At 41.7% G+C, this 19,528-nt stretch overlaps 1 protein-coding gene across 19 annotated transcripts in view; it reads left to right on the top strand.

Annotated features, from left to right (window-relative positions):
• The window catches only part of CADPS2 (calcium dependent secretion activator 2), a 323,931-nt gene that overhangs the window by 135,027 nt on the left and 169,376 nt on the right, over positions 1–19,528 (top strand). For all 19 annotated transcript variants that reach the window (XM_033161515.1, XM_033161513.1, XM_033161504.1 and 16 more), the window contains exon 6: positions 537–658. In XM_033161515.1, the coding sequence (XP_033017406.1) occupies positions 537–658 (122 nt within the window). The remainder of the gene's footprint in view (positions 1–536; positions 659–19,528) is intronic.

The raw sequence follows: 19,528 nt of genomic DNA, 5'->3' as shown, positions 1-19,528 counted from the left end.
AATTGAAATATTTGTGCAGTAGTGTTTAAATGAAAAGTGAAGTCATTTCTTTTTTAAAAAAATAAATAAATCTGCTTTTCTGGACAGTATTTTTTTAGCACTGTGTTTTAAAACCTTGATTTTTGAACGTAGTCCACTCCAGAAGACCATTTGACTTCTGAAACGTTCAAAAACCAAGGCGCAATGGGCAGCCGGCAAATTGAATATTCTTGATATTCTTGTGCTATCGGTGTTAACAATTCTGATCAATGGTTGGATTGGGTTTCATCCTAGAAGGATAACTGTCACAGTACACACACAACCACTTGTGCTGTGTATGTTTGTTGCTGCTGTTTTATTCCAGAGCACTGCTTAGAATGGAGGATTATCTGCGCACAAAGGCCTGCTTCTGGATGCGCGACCTATAAAGTTAGCATTTTTACATACCCATCTGAGTCCTCATTTTTTTATACTTGACGATAATGTGGTTACATGTGTACTGCTTTTGTTTCAAACGGTGATGTTCATTTGCTGTGTCTTTTTTTTTCCTTGTTCAGATTGTTATAGCAGAAGTCCAAGGCTTGAAGTCGCTTGCTCCCAGCCGCATTGTTTACTGCACGATGGAGGTGGAGGGAGGAGAGAAACTCCAGACGGATCAAGCCGAAGCATCGAGACCACAGTAAGCGTTGCGCCAGGACGGTTATTCACAAGGAATGTGTGCTCCACATGATGTGGAAACATGTGCCCCAAAGTAGGCGCCATCTTTTTAAAAAAGAGGCAAAATAGGGGCTTGGTTGGTTTTATTGATGTTTTATGGGGGCAAGCAACCCACTACTTTAACAGTAACTACATTCAAACGTCTCTCTCTCTCTCTCTCTCTCTCTCTCTGTGTGTGTGTGTGTGTGTATACAGGTGAAACTCGAAAAATTAGAATATTGTGGAAAGGTTCATTTCTTTCAGTAATTCAACTTAAAAGGTGAAACTAATATATGAGATAGACTCGTGACATGCAAAGCGAGATATGTCAAGCCTTTATTTGTTATAATTGTGATGATTATGGCATACAGCTGATGAGAACGCCAAATTAACAATCTCAACTTTGGGGTTTTCATAAGCTGTGCGCCATAATCATCACAATTATAACAAATAAAGGCTTGACATATCTCGCTTTGCATGTTGTGAGTCTATCTCATATATTAAACTCCAGTAGCTAATGAAAACAATTGCTTACATAAACGAACTTTTCCACAGTATTCTAATTTTTTGAGTTTCACCTGTGTGTGTACACACACACACACACACACACACACCGGTACATATATATATATTAACTGTATGTACTGTATAATTATACACACGTTTATAAATAAAATAATAATAATATATATCGCAAGCTTGGGAAGGGCACAGCAGTAGAGCATTCCCATGGCCAGTCCCTGACATCTCTAGGTAGGAATCAGAGTGTCCTCTTTCTATAACCCTGGAGAGCTGCTATGAGCCAGTACTGAGAGAATACTGAGCTACATGGACCATCAGCCCAACTCTGTATAAGGCAGCTTCCTATGTTCTCCCTTGCCATCCTGTCTGAATGTTGAAATGTTTCAGAAGTTGTTCTCGGGGTACCACCACCAGAGACAATATGAATGGCAAAAGGGACAGGTGTGCTAACTTGCTTATTGTACAGTTAATCAGTGCAATTTTTTCATATGTTTTCCACTGACCAGAGATGCTGCAGTTATCCCTCCATTACCTTTAGTTTGGAATCTTCCCTTAAACGAATTCAGACCAGAGTCAAGTTTTATACTCTGATAAATGTATAAAGATTCTTGTCCATTAGAGGACAGCAAGCAAAGCCAAAAGTTTTTATTAAGACTTGATAACCAATGGGTCAATTGGTTACAAGGGAGAATAGGCTTGCAGTCTAATAATATGTTTGCACTCAGTGTGTTTGAAGTATGTGTGAACCATGCAACTGATGCTTCTCCAGTCTAAAAGAAATCTCTAATATATATGTTTTTCTAAACTCAAGATGCGTCTTTTCTAGGTTAGCAGGAGGGTGAACTGGGGAGGTTCAGCATGTGCTACCAGTTTATAATTAACGCTCCATAATCAGTCCTGACAAAGCCTACTTATCCACCGAACATATTCTAATTGTACATTCCACTTATTCCAGGTAATATTTGGAGAGTACAATCAGCAAAAGAGCTTGATGATGCCACCTATCATTTGAAGTAGAAAAGCTGGCGTGCGGGTAGATAATGAAGTGTTTATTTGGTTGAAGTGATTGACCTCTGGGTTGCGCATTTTTTTTCAGAGGCCTCTCTCAGCTGTTAAAATGTCATCCAGGGTCTTTTGCAAATGTGTTTTAAGAAAGACCGATAAAAGTTTTTCCTGCTCCCTAATGGGCCCTGTAAAACAATTGGAAAATTGTAGTCAACGAGCTCCCCAGACGACAGCTACAAAGCAGGCACTTGTTCAAAACAAACACAAAAACCCATTAGGAAGTGTTGTAAGCACATAGATAGGATTATGGACCGCTGTATTAAAATCACTGTAAACTGAAACTTTATTCAAACGTTGCGGAAACAGCTTTTTCCAGTTTTATTTTTTTATATCGATTTCATTAAAGGTTTTTAAACATATTAAACAATAAAATCCAGACTCATTTATGGAAGAATAGTACAAATGAAGATATCAAGAGAATCAGAAAAAAATAAGAGGAGAAAAACAGAAAAGAAAGAGAAAAAACACACAAAAGAAATGGAGATAAAAGAACAGTACTTTCACAATCCTTTCTGTCAATTGTTGGTACTACCATTGTTTATATTATTTAATATAAACACACCAATAAATGTTTCTGGCTGTAATTAAAATTTCAGGTTTTGGTGCTACTCTGCTAAATGGTATTTTTTCACATTTTCCTTCTAGGTCCAACCTTCCTCTTTTGTCAAATCAAAAAATTCAAAATGGCTTCTCATCAATTAATTTAACACATCTCCAGATTGTATTACTCCTGATCTTGTGACAAGCTTCTCTCTCTCTCTCCCTCCTTTTTTAATTTATCTTTAAAAAACAACAACAGTTTCACCAAACCTGAGTAATATCATAGTCCATGTTTCATTGCCTGTTAAGTCACCATCGTGAATTTCTGTGTCTCCTATGTTTTAGATGTCTTCTAGCAGGTCAGCTTGTCCTTCTTTATCACAGTATTCTCTACTCTTACTGAAGGAGGTCTTGCTCAGCTGCTCTCAGAGGTCCTTAGAAGCAAAGATTCCAAAGATTGAACTTTGAGCCAGTGTGGTGTAGTGGTTAAGAGCAGTAGACTCGTAATCTGGTGAACCGGGTTTGCGTCTCCGCTCCTCCACATGCAGCTGCTGGGTGACCTTGGGCTAGTTACACTTCTTTGAAGTCTCTCAGCTCCACTCACCTCACAGAGTGTTTGTTGTGGGGGAGGAAGGGAAAGGAGAATGTTAGCCGCTTTGAGACTCCTTCCAGGAGTGATAAAGTGGGATATCAAATCCAAACTCCTCTTCTTCTTCTTCTTCTTCTTCTTCTTCTTCTTCTTCTTCTTCTGATCTTCTGCATGTGGTGCTCATGAGCTCTTTCGTTGAGTGGGAGGCCCCTTGTTTTATGCAGGTTATCCATGTTTCTGTGTTTACTTTCCGTTCAGTGGCAACTGAACTGTCAAGTGAGGGACAGTACATCACATTTGCCTCTGTTAATATAACTAGAGAGCAGCATTCGGGAGAATAGTACAGGAACAGCTGAATGTTGAAATGTTCAAAATGGCTTCGGAAAGCTAATATAAATTATAATCTTTTTCAACACAATGGCTACATTCCCTTTGGGGAAGACTAATGGTGGGCAGAAGAAAAATTAGGCTAGTTTTTACACCCAGTGCCTGCAGGCACCAAGATGCCCTCAGTTGCACCCATAGCCAGAGGATCACATACTGTACATTTGTTTGTTTGTTGTATGTGTGTGTGTGAGAGAGTGTGTATCTAGCCCTGCTAGAAAGAAAGTTACAAAGCAAAATGCTCAGGCAACCTTCTAAGTAACCTTTCTGTATGAAGAGCCAATCTGGCTGCTCCAATCTGTCAGTGTTTTTAGTTGGTGAGTAGGGTGATGTATCAATACATTAGTTTGAAGTCCACATTGTAATTACGGTTTCATAATATTTGACATGGTGACATATCGTGAATCACAATGTTTGTTACAGGTAGGTAGCCGTGTTGGTCTGCCATAGTCAAAACAAAATAAAAGATAAAAAAAATTTAAAAATCCTTCCAGTAGCACCTTAGAGACCAACTAAGTTTGTTCTTGGTATGAGCTTTCGTGTGCATGCACACTTCTTTAGATACGATGAAGATAATGTTCAGATAATGTTTGTGTGTGTGCTATGTAAAAAAAAAGTGATATGGGGAAAACCATGAAGCTGATCATTGCTTCTCTCATGGTTCCTGCCCCATTGCTCTGTACTATAAAATAATAGTTGTGACAATATTAAAGTTAAGCTATGTAAGTAAGTTAATGCTAAAGGTAAGTAAAAGTATATCAGTATTAGAACCCTAAGTAGTAGCAGTTGCCAGGACATTACCCCGTTTGCCCCTACATAGTTACATCCTTATTTTAGACATTATGATATATTGGTGTATCACAATGTTTAGCTGATGGTATATCATGGTGATGTTGAAAACCAGATATCGCTCAGCCCTATTGGTGAGCAAAGTCAGAGAGCTGTGATTGATAAGCAAGTTGTTTGGACACCTGGCAATAGGAATCACTGGAGTCCGAAAGAGCTGTTGTTTCCGCCTCCACTTTTGTGCACTTTCCCTGCTTGTCTTATTTTCTAGTCCTTGGAATCTCTGTAGTTTGTTCTTCCTTTCCCCCCTAGCAACCAGGATGCATCTTTCCTGCAGTGTGCTCATCTGAGATCAGGTAGTCCCTAGAAATTGCGTTCTGCAAATACTACGACACAGTATGTGTGGGTGGATGTTAAAGAAACCATTCTCCCCGCAAAACGAAAATGTGAAAAGTCTGCAACGATGTGTAGGCAAGTCCTGTTCTGCAGGAGCTAAAATCCAGGTGTGCATTTAGAATTTATGGTACTGTATAGTTAACTTACATTGCAATGGTATCTGAAGAAGTGTGCATGCACACGAAAGCTCATACCAAGAACAAACTTAGTTGGTCTCTTAGTTGGTGCTACTGGAAGGAATTTTTTTATTTTATTGCAATGGTATGTATGTCTACTCAGAAATAATTACCTTCGTGTTTAATGAGGATTAGCACAGGTTACTGGCCAGAGGATGGCAAACTAGATTTTGGTTCAGGATTGGCATTGGGGGAAAACAGTTTTCTTCTCCCTTTAAGCATTGTATGGCAGGCAGAAAATCAACAGATTACGGTAAGTCTTTTCTAGCATGGAAATACAATTATGGAAAAGCTTTGCCAAGATTGTACAGTTAATTTGTTTTATGCCACCATAGAATTCTAGGTATATGTTTAAAATTCATTCCCTAAGCAGCACACAAAAAGCAAGGCAAAGAGCTTGAAGGCACACGGAGCCAAGGCAGCAGAATAGTTGATCCAGCCAAAACACGAGAATCAGATTGCAAAATACCTAGAAGAAGTCCAAGTGAATTGGTGAACAGAAATAAAAGGAGCCTATTTTTTAGGCCACGTTTTCTTCAAAACGTGCCCTGAAAATTCTTCTTCCACATTTTCATTCACCCAAGAGGGTTATTGACTGCAGCCATGTTCAGCCTATCACTGAAGAACGTCTGGCCAAGGAACTGCACATGAACGTCCCATCTGGTAGAGAGGAGAGAGAGAGATAAATGAGGGGGGAAGAACAAGAGAAGGATGACAGGAGGAGAGAAGGTGGAGGGAGCCAAACGAGGGTGACGGAGAAAAAGAGGTGGGTGATAAACGGTAGAGTTGGGGTAGGGGAGTGGCTCGCTGATCACAACGCTTCTCAGAATCTGAGTGCACAATGGTGCACAACATTGCAGTTTCTCCATGGGCAACATTGTCCACCACTGCCATGAGCAGCCATATTGTTTGTGCCTGACCAATGGACAGGGATTATGGAGTTGTATTCCCAACAGAAACTGACTATCCACAGCTTTCCCATCTTTGCTTCCGACAGAAGAGGCAGGCAAGAACTAACCAAATGCCTTAAACCGAGCCCAGAGCTAGCACTGTGAACAGTTGTTTCTCTTCAGGTAAACTGGGTTTTAATAAGAGCATAGAGCCCATATAAACAGTTGTAAACAGTTATAGTTCATTGATTTGATTGATTGATTATATTTCTATGCCATTTTTCATTCAAATGAATCCCAAAGCGGCTTACAAGCAATAACTCACAATAACATGACAGAACTTAATAGAGCATTTGGCATAAACCATATGGAATAATTAACAAAACAGGACAGCTGCATGTTCCTGCATTGCAAGGGTTTGGACTAGATCATGGGTAGGCAAACTAAGGTCCAGATCCAGCCCAGTTGCCTTCTAAATCTGGCCTGCGGATGGTCCAGGAATCAGCATGTTTTACATGAGTAGAATGTGTCCTTTTATTTAAAATGCATCTCTGGCTTATTTGTGGGGCATAGGAATTTGTTCATCCCCCCCCAAAAAAAAATATAATAGTCCGGCCCCCCACAAGGTCTGAGGGACAATGGACTGGCCCCCTGCTGAAAAAGTTTGCTGACCCCTGGATTAGATTATCCCTTCCAACTCTTTGATTCTGTCAGTAAAACAATTGAGATCTGTAAAACACTGTTAACAAACAACTGAAAAATGAGCTGAACGTCACAATTAAAGCAAAAGTCACATTGTAAGATTAACAAATCAAGACAACATTTATAACCTATAAAACAGTATTAACAAAATAAAAGCCAAAAGATAGATTAAGCACTGTTAAGTTCATATACACAATCTCCACACCAGAGGTGGCAGCTTCTCCTGAGGATTGAGGGGGCCCATGCGCAATGTCATGCGATGTCCTGATGTCACGTGTGGTGCCCTCTGAACATTGAGGGGGACTTCCCCCCTCAAAAGTTCAGGGGGAGCCGCAGTACCTCAGCCTCCAGGAGCCAGCCCCCTTGCTCCACACACCCATGACTCTCCATCTTTCACTCTATTCAACTCATTAAAATGCACATATACATAATGCCCATGGTTGCAACTCCATTCTGAACGTTCCTCGGGCAGGAGGTTGGGCAAGGCAGGCCGAAATAGCCTCTTAGTTGCCATATGAAGGTGTGTTTTTTTTACCACGATGTAATCTGGAAAATAATAAGAGGCATCAGCAATATGCTGATAAGCTCCAAGTGTTAGAAGATCGTGTTCACTGTTTTTTTTTTTTTTTTAAATAAGAATTTATTGGTTTTACAACAAACAACATACAAATATAACGCCCACATTAACCCTCCCCCAACTAGAAATAAACAAATACACAAATACCAATAATTCTTCTTCTTATGCTGTAAAAAAAAAAATTCTTGGTCGAATCTTGGTACAGACTTCCCCTGCCTTTTCACCTTCGGTTCCAATCCCAAATATTACTTTAATAACATCTTATACCATCTTGATCTTAAAAAATCCAAATATCTAAAAATTAAAATCAAAAGCTTCTTTTTAACAAATCTTGTTTCATAATAAACAATATTTTCCCATTCTTAACTTAACATAGATCAGATCATGTTATAACTTAATATTAATTCCACCCAAGATTCTGGTTCTTATCCCCTTATTTTCAAAATAAATCATAACAAATATCTTCATTCACTATAACTGCTGTTCGTAACAAAAATTTAGAGTACCTCTTTTCTTTCTCTAAAAACTTAAAGTCTTGACACACCGGTTTCAGGTTACCATAATACATTCTTTTCCTTTATACCTTAATATCATTCACCCTATCCCCCTTCTGTCCATTTTCTTTGGTCGTCTTGCTCCAGAGCTGCTCCTCGAAGTATCCTTTTTCTTTACATAACCACAGATCCAGACTAAGTCCAAAGTAGTCCTTGCATAGAACATCGGGGTGCACGCCTTTTCCCCGAGCCTCTCCGGTTCATCATCACATTCTTCTTTTATTTGTAAATATAAACATAAAGTTCTCACCTTCGCTCCCAAGCTCTCACCTCGGGAGTTAGTTATAACAATTTTCTCCGTCCTGGGTCTGCCACCCCCAAGGGACGATCCATTACTCCGGAGTAGCCATACCTTTTCATCCTGTTGTTCAATCAGCCCCTTCAGTTCTGTGCCAGGGCTCTCCTCCAATGCAGCCATTTCCTGTACAGTCTCCTCTGTGGGATATAACTTTTTTGACATTTGTTGTTGTTGTTGTTCAGTCGTTCAGTCGTGTCCGACTCTTCGTGACCCCATGGACCAGAGCACGCCAGGCACGCCTATCCTTCACTGCCTCTCGCAGTTTGGCCAAACTCATGTTAGTAGCTTCAAGAACACTGTCCAACCATCTCATCCTCTGTCGTCCCCTTCTCCTTGTGCCCTCCATCTTTCCCAACATCAGGGTCTTTTCTAGGGAGTCTTCTCTTCTCACTTTTTTTGACATATGACAGTTCAATATCTCCATTTTTCGGTTGAGCAGTTCCAGTCTCAATAAAATAGTCCTTTCTTCATGGGTCATTTCACAGTTCGTAACCAAGTCAAAGACAAAGCCGAGCATGGCAGAAGTGGGCATAGGTGTCAAATTGCAGTTTCGGTTCTCAGACTTCTCCATCTTGCCAGTAACTTTCCATTCAGTCAGAGTCTTTCACGGCCATTTTCCCCGAATCCAGGGCGCAAGAACCAAAAATTTTAAAAAGAGATACTGTCCACCAGTTTAATCCCCAAAGGGGAAAACCATAAGTCTCACTTATCCAATTTTAAATACTTTGTTGCCATCGCTGTAACAGCAGTCTCTTAAGCTGGTTATTTTCTATCTCCCGAAGGGAAAGAGGCAGGCTCCCTTTCCAAATGTCCCCCAGGTCGTCAACACAGCACAAAAACAGATCCAATCCAATACTCACGACACCGGGATTCTTAAACTCCAACTTTGACAGGTAGAACGTTAACGCACATCGCGGGGGCAACCGCCGCTTCGCGTCCCGGTTGGGGCTTGTCCCCTGAAGCCCGGCTCCGTTTTCCCTTCACCCCCACTCCCCCTTTACAGGGGGAGCGAGGGAAGGGTTCGGAGCCATAGTGGGCATAGCCGGGGAGCCCAGGGTGCGGGACGCTCTTCCCGCACCCTATCGGAGCCCCGCTTAGCGGTAGCGGGGCTCCAACCCCCGGGACGGGCTGGGTCGCCTCGCAGCCGAGGCAACCCACGACCGCTCCGCCATTGCGTCGCCGCCGGAAGTCAGAAGATCGTGTTCACTGTTGTCCCGATCCGTCTGCCTGCAAAGCATGAGATCAATATACAAAGTAAAGCATCGCCGGCTGCTTTACTTACTTGCCATTTCCAGTGCAAAGGGATTTTTATCACAGATGTTAGAAATCAGATCCAATTCACGTTAAGAACATTGGCTACGTTTCTCTAATGGTTATTCCCTGCTGGGAGTGTGGTGGATGACACATGAGTAGGGAAGCAATCCAATTAATCAATTGAAATGTCTTGAATCGTCGAAATTAGTCTATTACTCCCATCAATTTAAGTTTGCAAACCGGTAAAAACTGTGCTTCTGAAGCAAGAAATGTGTGTGTTTTAGGTAATGTACTGTACCTGTGTCCTAGGAGGGAATGTCTCTTCTAAGGTGATGCCTCCTATGTGAGGGGAAAGGTCAGTTCCTCTTAAGATGATGCTTGCCACCTGCAATTTTTATAAGTACCTGTAATAAAGCTTCATATACAGGTGAAACTCGAAAAATTAGAATATCGTGGAAAGGTTCGTTTCTTTCAGTAATTCAGCTTAAAAGGTGAAACTAATACAGGAGATAGACTCATGACATGCAAAGCAAGATATGTCAAGCCTTTATTTGTTATAATTGTGATGATTATGGCGTACAGCTGATGAGAACCCCAAATTAACAATTTCAACTTTGGGGTTTTCATCACAATTATAGCAAATAAAGGCTTGACATATCTCGCTTTGCATGTCATGAGTTTATCTCATATATTAAACTCCAGTAGCTAATGAAAACAATTGCTTACATAAATGGAATTTTCCACGATATTCTAATTTTTCGATATATATCTCAGGTTGTCTTTGTAAGTCGGTGTTTAAAACTGATGGGTGGGGTACAAATAATAAAATTACCTTTATTAGTGACTGTCAAATTCAGGTTCTCTTGGTTTCTTCTGTTTGCCCTCTTTCCCCATCAATTTGCAATATTTACTTTACAGATTGGTGCACATTTCTGTTACAATAGGTGACTCCTTGCTAGCTGTTTCCCTAATATAATGTACCTGTGGACGTCGTTTTCACTGACGTGTGCTTCTGTGCACCTTTGGGCTGGAAAACTACGCCACAAAATTCAGAGAAATGTGGATTTTAAAAGCAGTTGTGTTTCAGTTTGCATATTGGTTCAGGAATCCTTTATTTAAAAGTGAACTGAATTGGTTTCTCCCCTTGTTGTCGGGCAACTTAAATGTTTGTTGCTATTTGTGGAACATTTGTATTCTTTCTTTTTTTGTCTTCTATTAGCAGTTTTCTACTTCTTTAAGCTTTTAAGAGGACACCAACACAGACAGTGACCTTTTCCACCAAGCCTCACTTAAAAAAGCACTTTCCACGAGTCTTAGTTGTCTGAAGCAGTTACTGTTTTTTTCTCTTTCTCTTTTCCTTACATTCTGTCAGGTTTCCCTGTTGCTTGAACAGCCAACTCCTTCACATTTTCCTCTTGGCAGTTCCTGACATTGTTAACCATGGAGCTTTGCACAGCCAGGGCCAGATTTATGTATAAGCCAAACAAGCTATAGCTTAAGGCCCCACTCTCTTGGGCCCCCCCCCAAAAAAAAATTAAAGGGGGAAAAAACCAGATGAACATTTCCAAAATATAAGATAAAAAAACAAATAAAATAAAACCTACATACAGCAACAGTGTTTTCTGTTGTGTAGGCTCCTGTGATGTAAGTAATGGGCCCCGCCTGCTAGCCTGCTCCCTAAAATATCGCTGGTTTGCTCATTTCTATATCAATTACTTTGATAAAATTCACATCTGGTTATGTGCAAATGGATTTAGATACTTGTTAGGTCCATAAATTACCATATAGCATATATTCTGCACAAAAAAACAGCGACAATTTGTTGTTGACAAAGGACAGTTGGACATATAAAGGGCCCCATTAACTTCAGTAGTTTAGGGCATCATCAAACCTAAATCTGGTAATGTCCATAGGATTTCTTGACCATTTAAATTTGTATTGCTGTAAACGTTTAATAACAAAATGTGCAGACAGAAGCTCTTTACAGCTCCTGGAAAAGAGAGGAAATTTGAGTTTGTCCCACTTGGTTATATCAGACTAAGTCTTTCTTGTGTGCATTGACCCACCACAGAGATTGGGGTATCCCCCATGATACCCCAACATCTGTGTGTTCTTTTTTCTGTTTCTTCTATTGCCATTTTTTTAGTTTTGCCTGCAGAAGGCTTCCCATAGGGTATACCCCCATTCTACCCTGCCACCATCCCTCTTTGACATCTTTCAGTGATCATCTCTATTCAAGAGAGAGATTCTCAGTCTTAATCTTTCATAACATCTTCATCAACATCTTCAATGGTGGCGTGTTAAGTACCTCCTCATCTTCGAGGGCAATTTCGAGGGCAGATAGGGGATTGAAACGATTTTGAGTTACTACCGAATAGGACCATTCCACAGGACAACTCCCACCTTTAGGGGGGAGTAAATCCGTCCTTGATTGCTTAGTCCTCGGGGAGGATAGTGCCTCGTCAGAGTCTCTTAGGCGTTTTCCGTGTCCCATAAATCAAATTTTGCAAGGGAACTATAATGGGGAAATCCTTAAATCTTCCTCACAGGAATACCACCGCTTCCAGGAAAGTGGTAACATAAAATTACTCACAGCAAGGCAGCCAAGTCGAGGCCTCTCCCTTCCCCTCTCGCTTGTTCCTAACTCTCTTCAAGTCTGCACGGCTCCAGCGTCACAATCCTTCAATGAAAGAGTTGTGCTTTGTGTTGTTGCTTTTACAATAACAATTTTCAGCTTGCCAGGCTTTTCTTTCTCTGCATGTTGTTTTCGTTACAAAAATACGCATTTCTGATTACCGTTGCTAACCAAATCCCAAAGTACTGAATCTTATTTAACATTGATCTTGATAGTTTGATATTTTTTTTTAATAGTCTCTGCAAAATTGAGTTACCTTTGTGGGCACAATACTTGCAGATGTCACTAAAATAAAATTACCCACTACAGCAAACATTGCAGCTGTTACATTTGTGTCATTTTCGAAAGTGTAAGTAAATAATACTTGAAACAGTACATTATATTTTGTATGCATTGCTTACATGGACATATGTGCCGCAGGATTCCTGCAAATGTAAGGACAGAGGGGATTTTAATGGAAACTCACAAGTAATAAATCTTCATGTTGAAATTTAATTAATCTGGATGCAGCTTGCTTGTACGTATTACTGATCTGAGTTCCATTTTGACATGAGTTTTAAAAAGTATGTTTCTTTATTACCCTGCATTGGAATGAAAGATTCTGGGTAAATTGGATTAAATAATTTATTTGGAACATCTATCAGCATTGCTAAGCTGTTGAAAATGAGAATTAGTTGTACATTGCAGAGACGGAATAACTTTTGGACGCATTGCATTAAAAGCAACTCCTTCAGAAGATCTGCAGCAGAAAGATGAGGAGGGAAGGAAAGGAGGAGACTTTGGCAGTTGCTGCCAGTTCCTTCCCTGTTGTGTTAGGTAGGCAGAATTCAATACAGCAAATTTCAGAATAATTAGTTCACATTTTGGTTCCTGATGTATTATTATAGCTGTCTAGAAGCCTTGGACAATGAGAACTTGATTTTTTAAAATAAAAATAAAAATGGTAAGGTTGAAAAGGAGTGGGGAGTGTGGCATAACTTCACTCTGTATCTGTAAAAAGATTAATTGCAACAATTGGGATCTCTAGGTGTAAAGGTAACGGTAAAGGGACCCCTGACCATTAGGTCCGGTTGCAGATGACTCTGGGGTTGCGGCGCTCATCTCGCTTTACTGGCCAAGGAAGCTGGCGTACAGCTTCTGGGTCATGTGGCCAGCATGACTAAGCCGCTTCTGGCGAACCAGAGCAGTGCATGGAAATGTCGTTTACCTTCCCGCCTGAGCGGTACCTATTTATCTACTTGCACTTTGATGTGCTTTCGAACTGCTAGGTTAGGTTGGCAATTATTTAGAAGTGTTGTGCAAGTGCTGCGCCCACATTCAGATCTTTTCAGCTGCATAGCTCACTGCGTAACCTTGGCCCTATCACTGTGCCTTTGGGATTAGTCAGAATGACATGGCCCTATCTAGATCCCACTTACTTTGACATGTGCTCCTGTTCCTGCTGTATATTAGCAAAATGCCTGTCACCACATTATGATGGGTGGGGGGACGTACTGAGGGGTGAGTTGCATCTCTCGGAGAACCCTGGAAGTGTTCGGTGTATGTGTGCTCTGTATCCAGACACATCACACTCCCCCAAATGGGATTCTTTCCAGTGTCAGGTGTGGAGGGCAGCACAAAAGCAGTATTTAATGTTTTACAGAGTACTTCTCAGTACTGAAAGCACTCCACATACATCCTACCTACGTGTGATGCTTTGCTAGTCATTCCTTGGGGAGGAAAGTAGCAAGTCATGTGGAACAAATGAAATGCGTACATTTGAAGACCCTGCTAGAGCAGGATCTTAAACCTTGCCTTCCCCCCTTCTCAGCTCAACATACTTTGCACACATCCATACTGGATTCCCTTTCTTGGTTCTGCTACAGCGCCTGGAAATCGACACGCGCCCTTCCAAAATATCAGGATGAATGAAAAGAAGCAGAAATTGGTTTCAGTGATTCTTGAGGTCCCTGCAACCCAGCAGGGCATCTAGACATCAGGGGTGGGGATTGTTTTTCACTATGACTACATCACTGGATTGCATCCTTCAACTGTGAGAAGACCTCTTGCTTGCTTCGTGGGCAGCCGCCTTGGGGCTGCATTCCGGTGGTGGATGCATTCAGGGACACGACTCTCCACCCTTCATCCAAGCAAGCAAGAAGTCTTATCACAGTTCAAGCACACAATCCAGGCAGGCAGAGTCACTAGAGGAAGTTGCAGAGCAGAGCCAGTGCAGGGTGTGGCCCGTAGACAGTCCTGAGGGCTAGGCAAAGAAGCCTGGACGGGTGTCAGAGACCAGGCTGAGGTGTACTGCTCTGGTGAGGAATGGTGGGAGCCTCCCCTTCCTCCTGCTCCTGACCAGGATCCTGAAGCTGCCCAGGAGCAGTGGAGCAGAATAGAATTGGAACAGTGGTTTGCAGAGGGGCATGGTTCTGAAGATGAAAGTTGGGACAAACTGGGGCGTGAACAGCAAACAGACTCTCTCTTGCTGGAAAGTGTCCAGCCTATCATTCCAAGGTCATGTAGAGCAGATAAGGTGGCTACACAAAAAGCACAGTGGTTGCGAGATCAGGTTGCAAGGGATGGAAGTGATTAAGGGGGGAGTGGGTGGAACCTTAATTGGGAACACCTTCATTCTGAGAATGGCTGCTTTGTCCTTTTGCTGTGATCATTAAAGGCTCTTTAAATGGTAAGAGACTCTCTTCGCTTTGTCCTGCTTATCTACGGCCAAAGGTGGGGGGAGGAAGCCGAGTCCCCAAAGCCTGAAAAGGGCCCCTCCAGACCTGAGGTTCTCCTCCCCTGATGTATATCATATCTGTGTATTTTGCACTCTTGCAGACATTAGTCTTTCATTGGAAAACAATGGCACAAAGATTGATTCATTTTGTGAAGGTAGATGCCTGCTCAGTTTGAATGTGTGTATTCTGATGGGATTGTGTAGGCTCACTTTCGGTTCTCCCCACCCCCCTTCCCTTTTTCATTTTTGAGATGCAATTCCAAGACTTGATTGTAATGACTTTTCCCATTTCCTCCAAAAATTTACCGCTCCCGTCCATTAGCTTGCTAAAGGTGCTATATTTTTGAGACGCAAAGCTGACGTTTGGGTTGTTTTCCCCCTCACTGCCACTAACATGTCAGGACTATATAAGTATTAAATCTGCAGTGACTGACATGCCGTAATTGCTCCATCCCAGAGTAAGAGATTGCAGCATTTTGTCTCCAAGGCACCTGTTCCCTGCAACAGAAATCAATTCACATTACGATAGCTCACAGATGGCTAGGTGCTCGGGGGTTGGGGGCGGGGTGAATCAAAACAGATAAATTGAAAACATGTACAACTTCTGCAGATTAAATCTACAAATAAGGTTGTCATAATACATTAATGGTCTAAAACAGGCTAAAGTCTATGTTACCAAGGGCTGCTCTTTTCTTCAGGAAATCTTCAGGCTCCATATTAAAACCGGAGCCCTCTAATAATGAAGTCCCAGGTTATGCAGCATACAAACATCTACATTTGGAATTTTTGCTATGATTTGAGGCATTAAAAACAGGGAGGGGGAGAGATGTTCCACCTTTCCCCCAGACCTTCACATTGCTGCACAACACATGTAACCGCTGCCAACCCATATATTTCCCATGTCTCCCATTGATGTGTAGTTAAAACAGACATGCAACATGTCTTCCAAGCCGCCATTCACCTCTCCCCAACCTCTCTTACACACACAGCATCCACTGAAGTGGTTTGGGGGGCAGGAAGTATGCGGTCACATGTTTCAATGTAATGTCACACATCTGGCTAGATATTATGAGGAGATCTGGGGGGTGGGACATAGACTCAAGTCAGCCACATGGTCACAACTCTGTATCATGTTATGCACCTTTACATCTCAAGGGTGCAAAAGATAAAGTCTCCTCCATACCCCCTATCTATGAAGCATTCATTCTCAGTTGCTTGCACAAGTCTTGCAGAGCTTAGCTGGCACCTAGTCTTGTTTGAGCAACCAGTCTGAATTTTTTGTAGGGAAGTTCATCAACGGCGAGTGTTCGTTCTGATTTTCTTGTAAGGTGTTTAGATGTCTTACCATTAATCATTTGTTCATTCCTTATTTCCAATGCATTTCCCCACCACTTTCCTAACTGCAAAAAGAAAAAAAGCTGTTTTAAAGTGGATTTGTTGCACAAGGACAGCAGAGCCCTTTAAGTTCATTTTAATTGCACAAACCAATATTCACGGTGTGCACTTGAATCCCTCCTGCCAAACAGTGACAGGCTGGAGATGCCCTGAGGCAATCTGCAGTTGTAATTTCTCTCTGTGTGTCTCCCTCCCCCCCTCTCTCTATGAAATGAATACTTAATCATTTTTAAAAATGAATTCTTTTTATACATGAAATGACTTCCTGAAGTGTATTATCTTACTAGTGTTTCTTTGAATTGTTTCTATCCTCATTTCTTTCCTACATAATAATGTTCTCTTCCTTGTTTCCAAGTGCACTTACTGTTTAAATTTGCATGATAAAGGGCTTGAAAATTATTAATTGCCTTTAGTGATGTGATGGCCACTAGAGTCCTTTGGAGAATGCTTAGCCTAGCATCTCGGGGGAGTCACTTAAGTAAGTTGAATTAGATATCCAGTTGCTCAGCTCCAGGAAGGAGCATTAACTCGGTGACAGCTCACACTTGTTGCACACTAAAGCTCCCAGATTTCAATCCCTGGAACAGGACAGAAAGTTCCCCTGTCTGAAATCCTGGAAAGTTGTTGCCAACATTGACTGTTATCATCTAACTCAGGATGATAAAGGCAACCCCTGGCACTGTATCATGCAGAGCAAGCTCTAACAGGGCTCCCATGTTCCAACGCTTGCCAGCTTCAAAATCCTATGGATGAAGTTCACCAAGTGGTAGGGCCACTGCTTTGCACACAGAACATCCCAGGTTCAATCCCCAGCATCTTCAGGTAACCTTGGGAATGTGCCCAGTCTGAAATCTTGGCAGTTAACTGCCAGTCACTGCAGACAGTGCCAAGCTAGATGGACCCAATAGTCTGAAAGCAGCTTGTACTAGAAACCAGCCTTTAATTGTTGAAACTTCAGCCCTCTTGAATATGATACCAATTGGAACTAGGCAAGCACCTAACATCTTGATACTCTTCTTTCTTCTTTGGCAATCACTTGTAGCCGACTAATATTGTCTTCCATAAACACGGTTTAATCAGCGAGTCCGTAAGTGACTGTGGAGGCCAATTCTGGATCCACACATCCTTCCACAGTGGGGACATAGGTTTCCGGGTGGGAGTTGATCACAGTGAGGGTTTGCCAAGCGTGCCTTCCTCTTAGCACGTTTCTCCCTTTCGTCCTGAGTTCGAGCGTCTTCGAAGTCCATGATACCTTTGGTAAAGGCTGTTCTCCAATTGGAGCCTTTGCAGGCCAGTGTTTCCCAGTTGTTGGTGTTTACACTACTTTTTATTATTTAGAATTGCCTTGAGAGAGTCTTTAAACCTCTTTTGTTGACCCACCAGCATTACGCTTTCCATTTTTAAGTTCAGAATAGAGTAGTAGTCAAGAACAAACTATCTTGATACTCAGACAGCCACTGAAGTCGTGTTTGCTGAAGAATGCTTTACCTGAAGTGTGACCCATTCATTTTACTGAATTGAATTGTAGAAATTGTTTTACATCTTTTAGTTTACTGAGTCTTCATCTTTTGTTTTTTAACTTACTGCACACCCCTTTTGTAGCTTTGAGCTGTGAAGGCGGTTTATAAATCTGCAAAACAAACGAATAAATTTTAAACTAACCTAAACCTGCCTTGGGGGCCCTGTGAGGGGCCAAAAGATATAAGATGAATATTTTAAGTAAATAGAAGTTAGGTTTTCCAAGCAGGCACAAAACATAGAGGTAGAGTCAAGGATATAAGTAGAAAATGTTTCTTCTGGCATCTAATAATAGTCACTTGGGCTATCTCTGGCAGAGTTGCAGTGGATCAGTTGTAAGAGGTAACAGTTGTGTCAGAAATTAAATGGCCCTTTTCTGCCCTCCTGGCAGAAGCCACGGAACATAACTTCTGCTAACTCCAAAACACCAAAGCCTTAACCAAAAACTGCATGTTTATATAAAGTTCGCTGTGAAATTGGCACAATTGCATAACTAATGGAGGGAGGGAGAATCCAGTTGTTATAGCAGCACACGCTTTTGCTTCCTTTAGGAAAGTACTGTGAGTTTGTGGTCTTGGTAACAGAAAGGTCAGATTCAGACTTGGACATGATAAGTAACTTTTACAGTTGACGTATTGCACCATTAACAACAGTTGACATATTGCATCCCATGACAGCGGAATTGCAAGGCAGAAGCTCTGTGCGGAAGGCAGACACGAACTTTGATTTGTGAGGACTAAGGGTCAGACTGAAGGTGATAATATTGACTATATTGTCAATTGCACGAAAGTCCCAGTTTTTTTTAACAATCTGATGTTTGCAATCCGGATTTGCTGCCTTTTGACAGGTTTGCTTTATGCCCAGGAATTTTGACACTTGTGGTATTGCTGCCAGTTGCATGGTGTGTTAGCCAGTAATCTTTATTTAATTTGAGACTTCTTCTAGGATGACCAGAGAACAGGAGTTATTGGGTGTTTAATAAGTGCAGTGAGTACATAAAAAATATTTCTAAATCAAAATCTGGAAAAAGATGCAGCCTCGGGAGTAACCCTGTAGTTTAATATGGATGACTTTTTCATTGTGGTCAAAAATCAAGACAATTGGGTCTATCGGCAGGAAATTTTGGCATGGGGAATCTACCATGTGAGAATTCTAACTAAAGAGCCACTCCTCCCCAACCAGACCCTTGTGACAACTGGTATCCTTTGTTGCACAGATAGAATCCTGTTAGCATGTGGCTTTTGCAATTCGCTGGGTCTTCTTTGTAAGCCTCGGCCCAGTATACAGTGGTGCCCCGGTAGACAAATGCCTTGCTAGACGAAAAACTCAGTAGACGAATGGCATTTGCTAGCAGAAGGCTGCCCCACAAGACGAAAATGTCAATGGGGCTGCCTCGCAAGATGAATTATTTATTTATTTTTTTTGCAAAAACCTCAGCACTGCATTGCCACTTCGCTAGGCGAAAAATTCGCTCTATGAAGACACTTGTAGAACGAATTATTTTCAGCTAGTGGGGTGCCACTGTACCTGAAGGAGTGTCTCCATCCCCATCATTCAGCCCAGACACTGAGATCCAGCTCCGGGGGCCTTCTGGCGGTTCCCTCATGGCGAGAAGTGAAGTTACAGGGAACCAGGCAGAGGGCCTTCTCGGTAGTGGCGCCTTCCCTGTGGAATGCCCTCCCATCAGATGTCAAGCAAATAAACAGCTATCTGAGTTTTAGAAGACATCTGAAGGCAACCCTGTTTCGGGAAGTTTTTAATGTTTGATGTTTTATTGCTTTGTTGTTGTTATTATTAATATTCTGTTGGGAGCCACCCAGAGTGGCTGGGGAAACCCAGCCAGGTGGGCAGGTTAT

The sequence above is a fragment of the Lacerta agilis genome, chromosome 10 (genome assembly GCF_009819535.1).
Source record: "Lacerta agilis isolate rLacAgi1 chromosome 10, rLacAgi1.pri, whole genome shotgun sequence".
Lineage (NCBI taxonomy): Eukaryota > Metazoa > Chordata > Lepidosauria > Squamata > Lacertidae > Lacerta > Lacerta agilis.
This window is presented reverse-complemented; position numbering and strand designations above follow the sequence as displayed.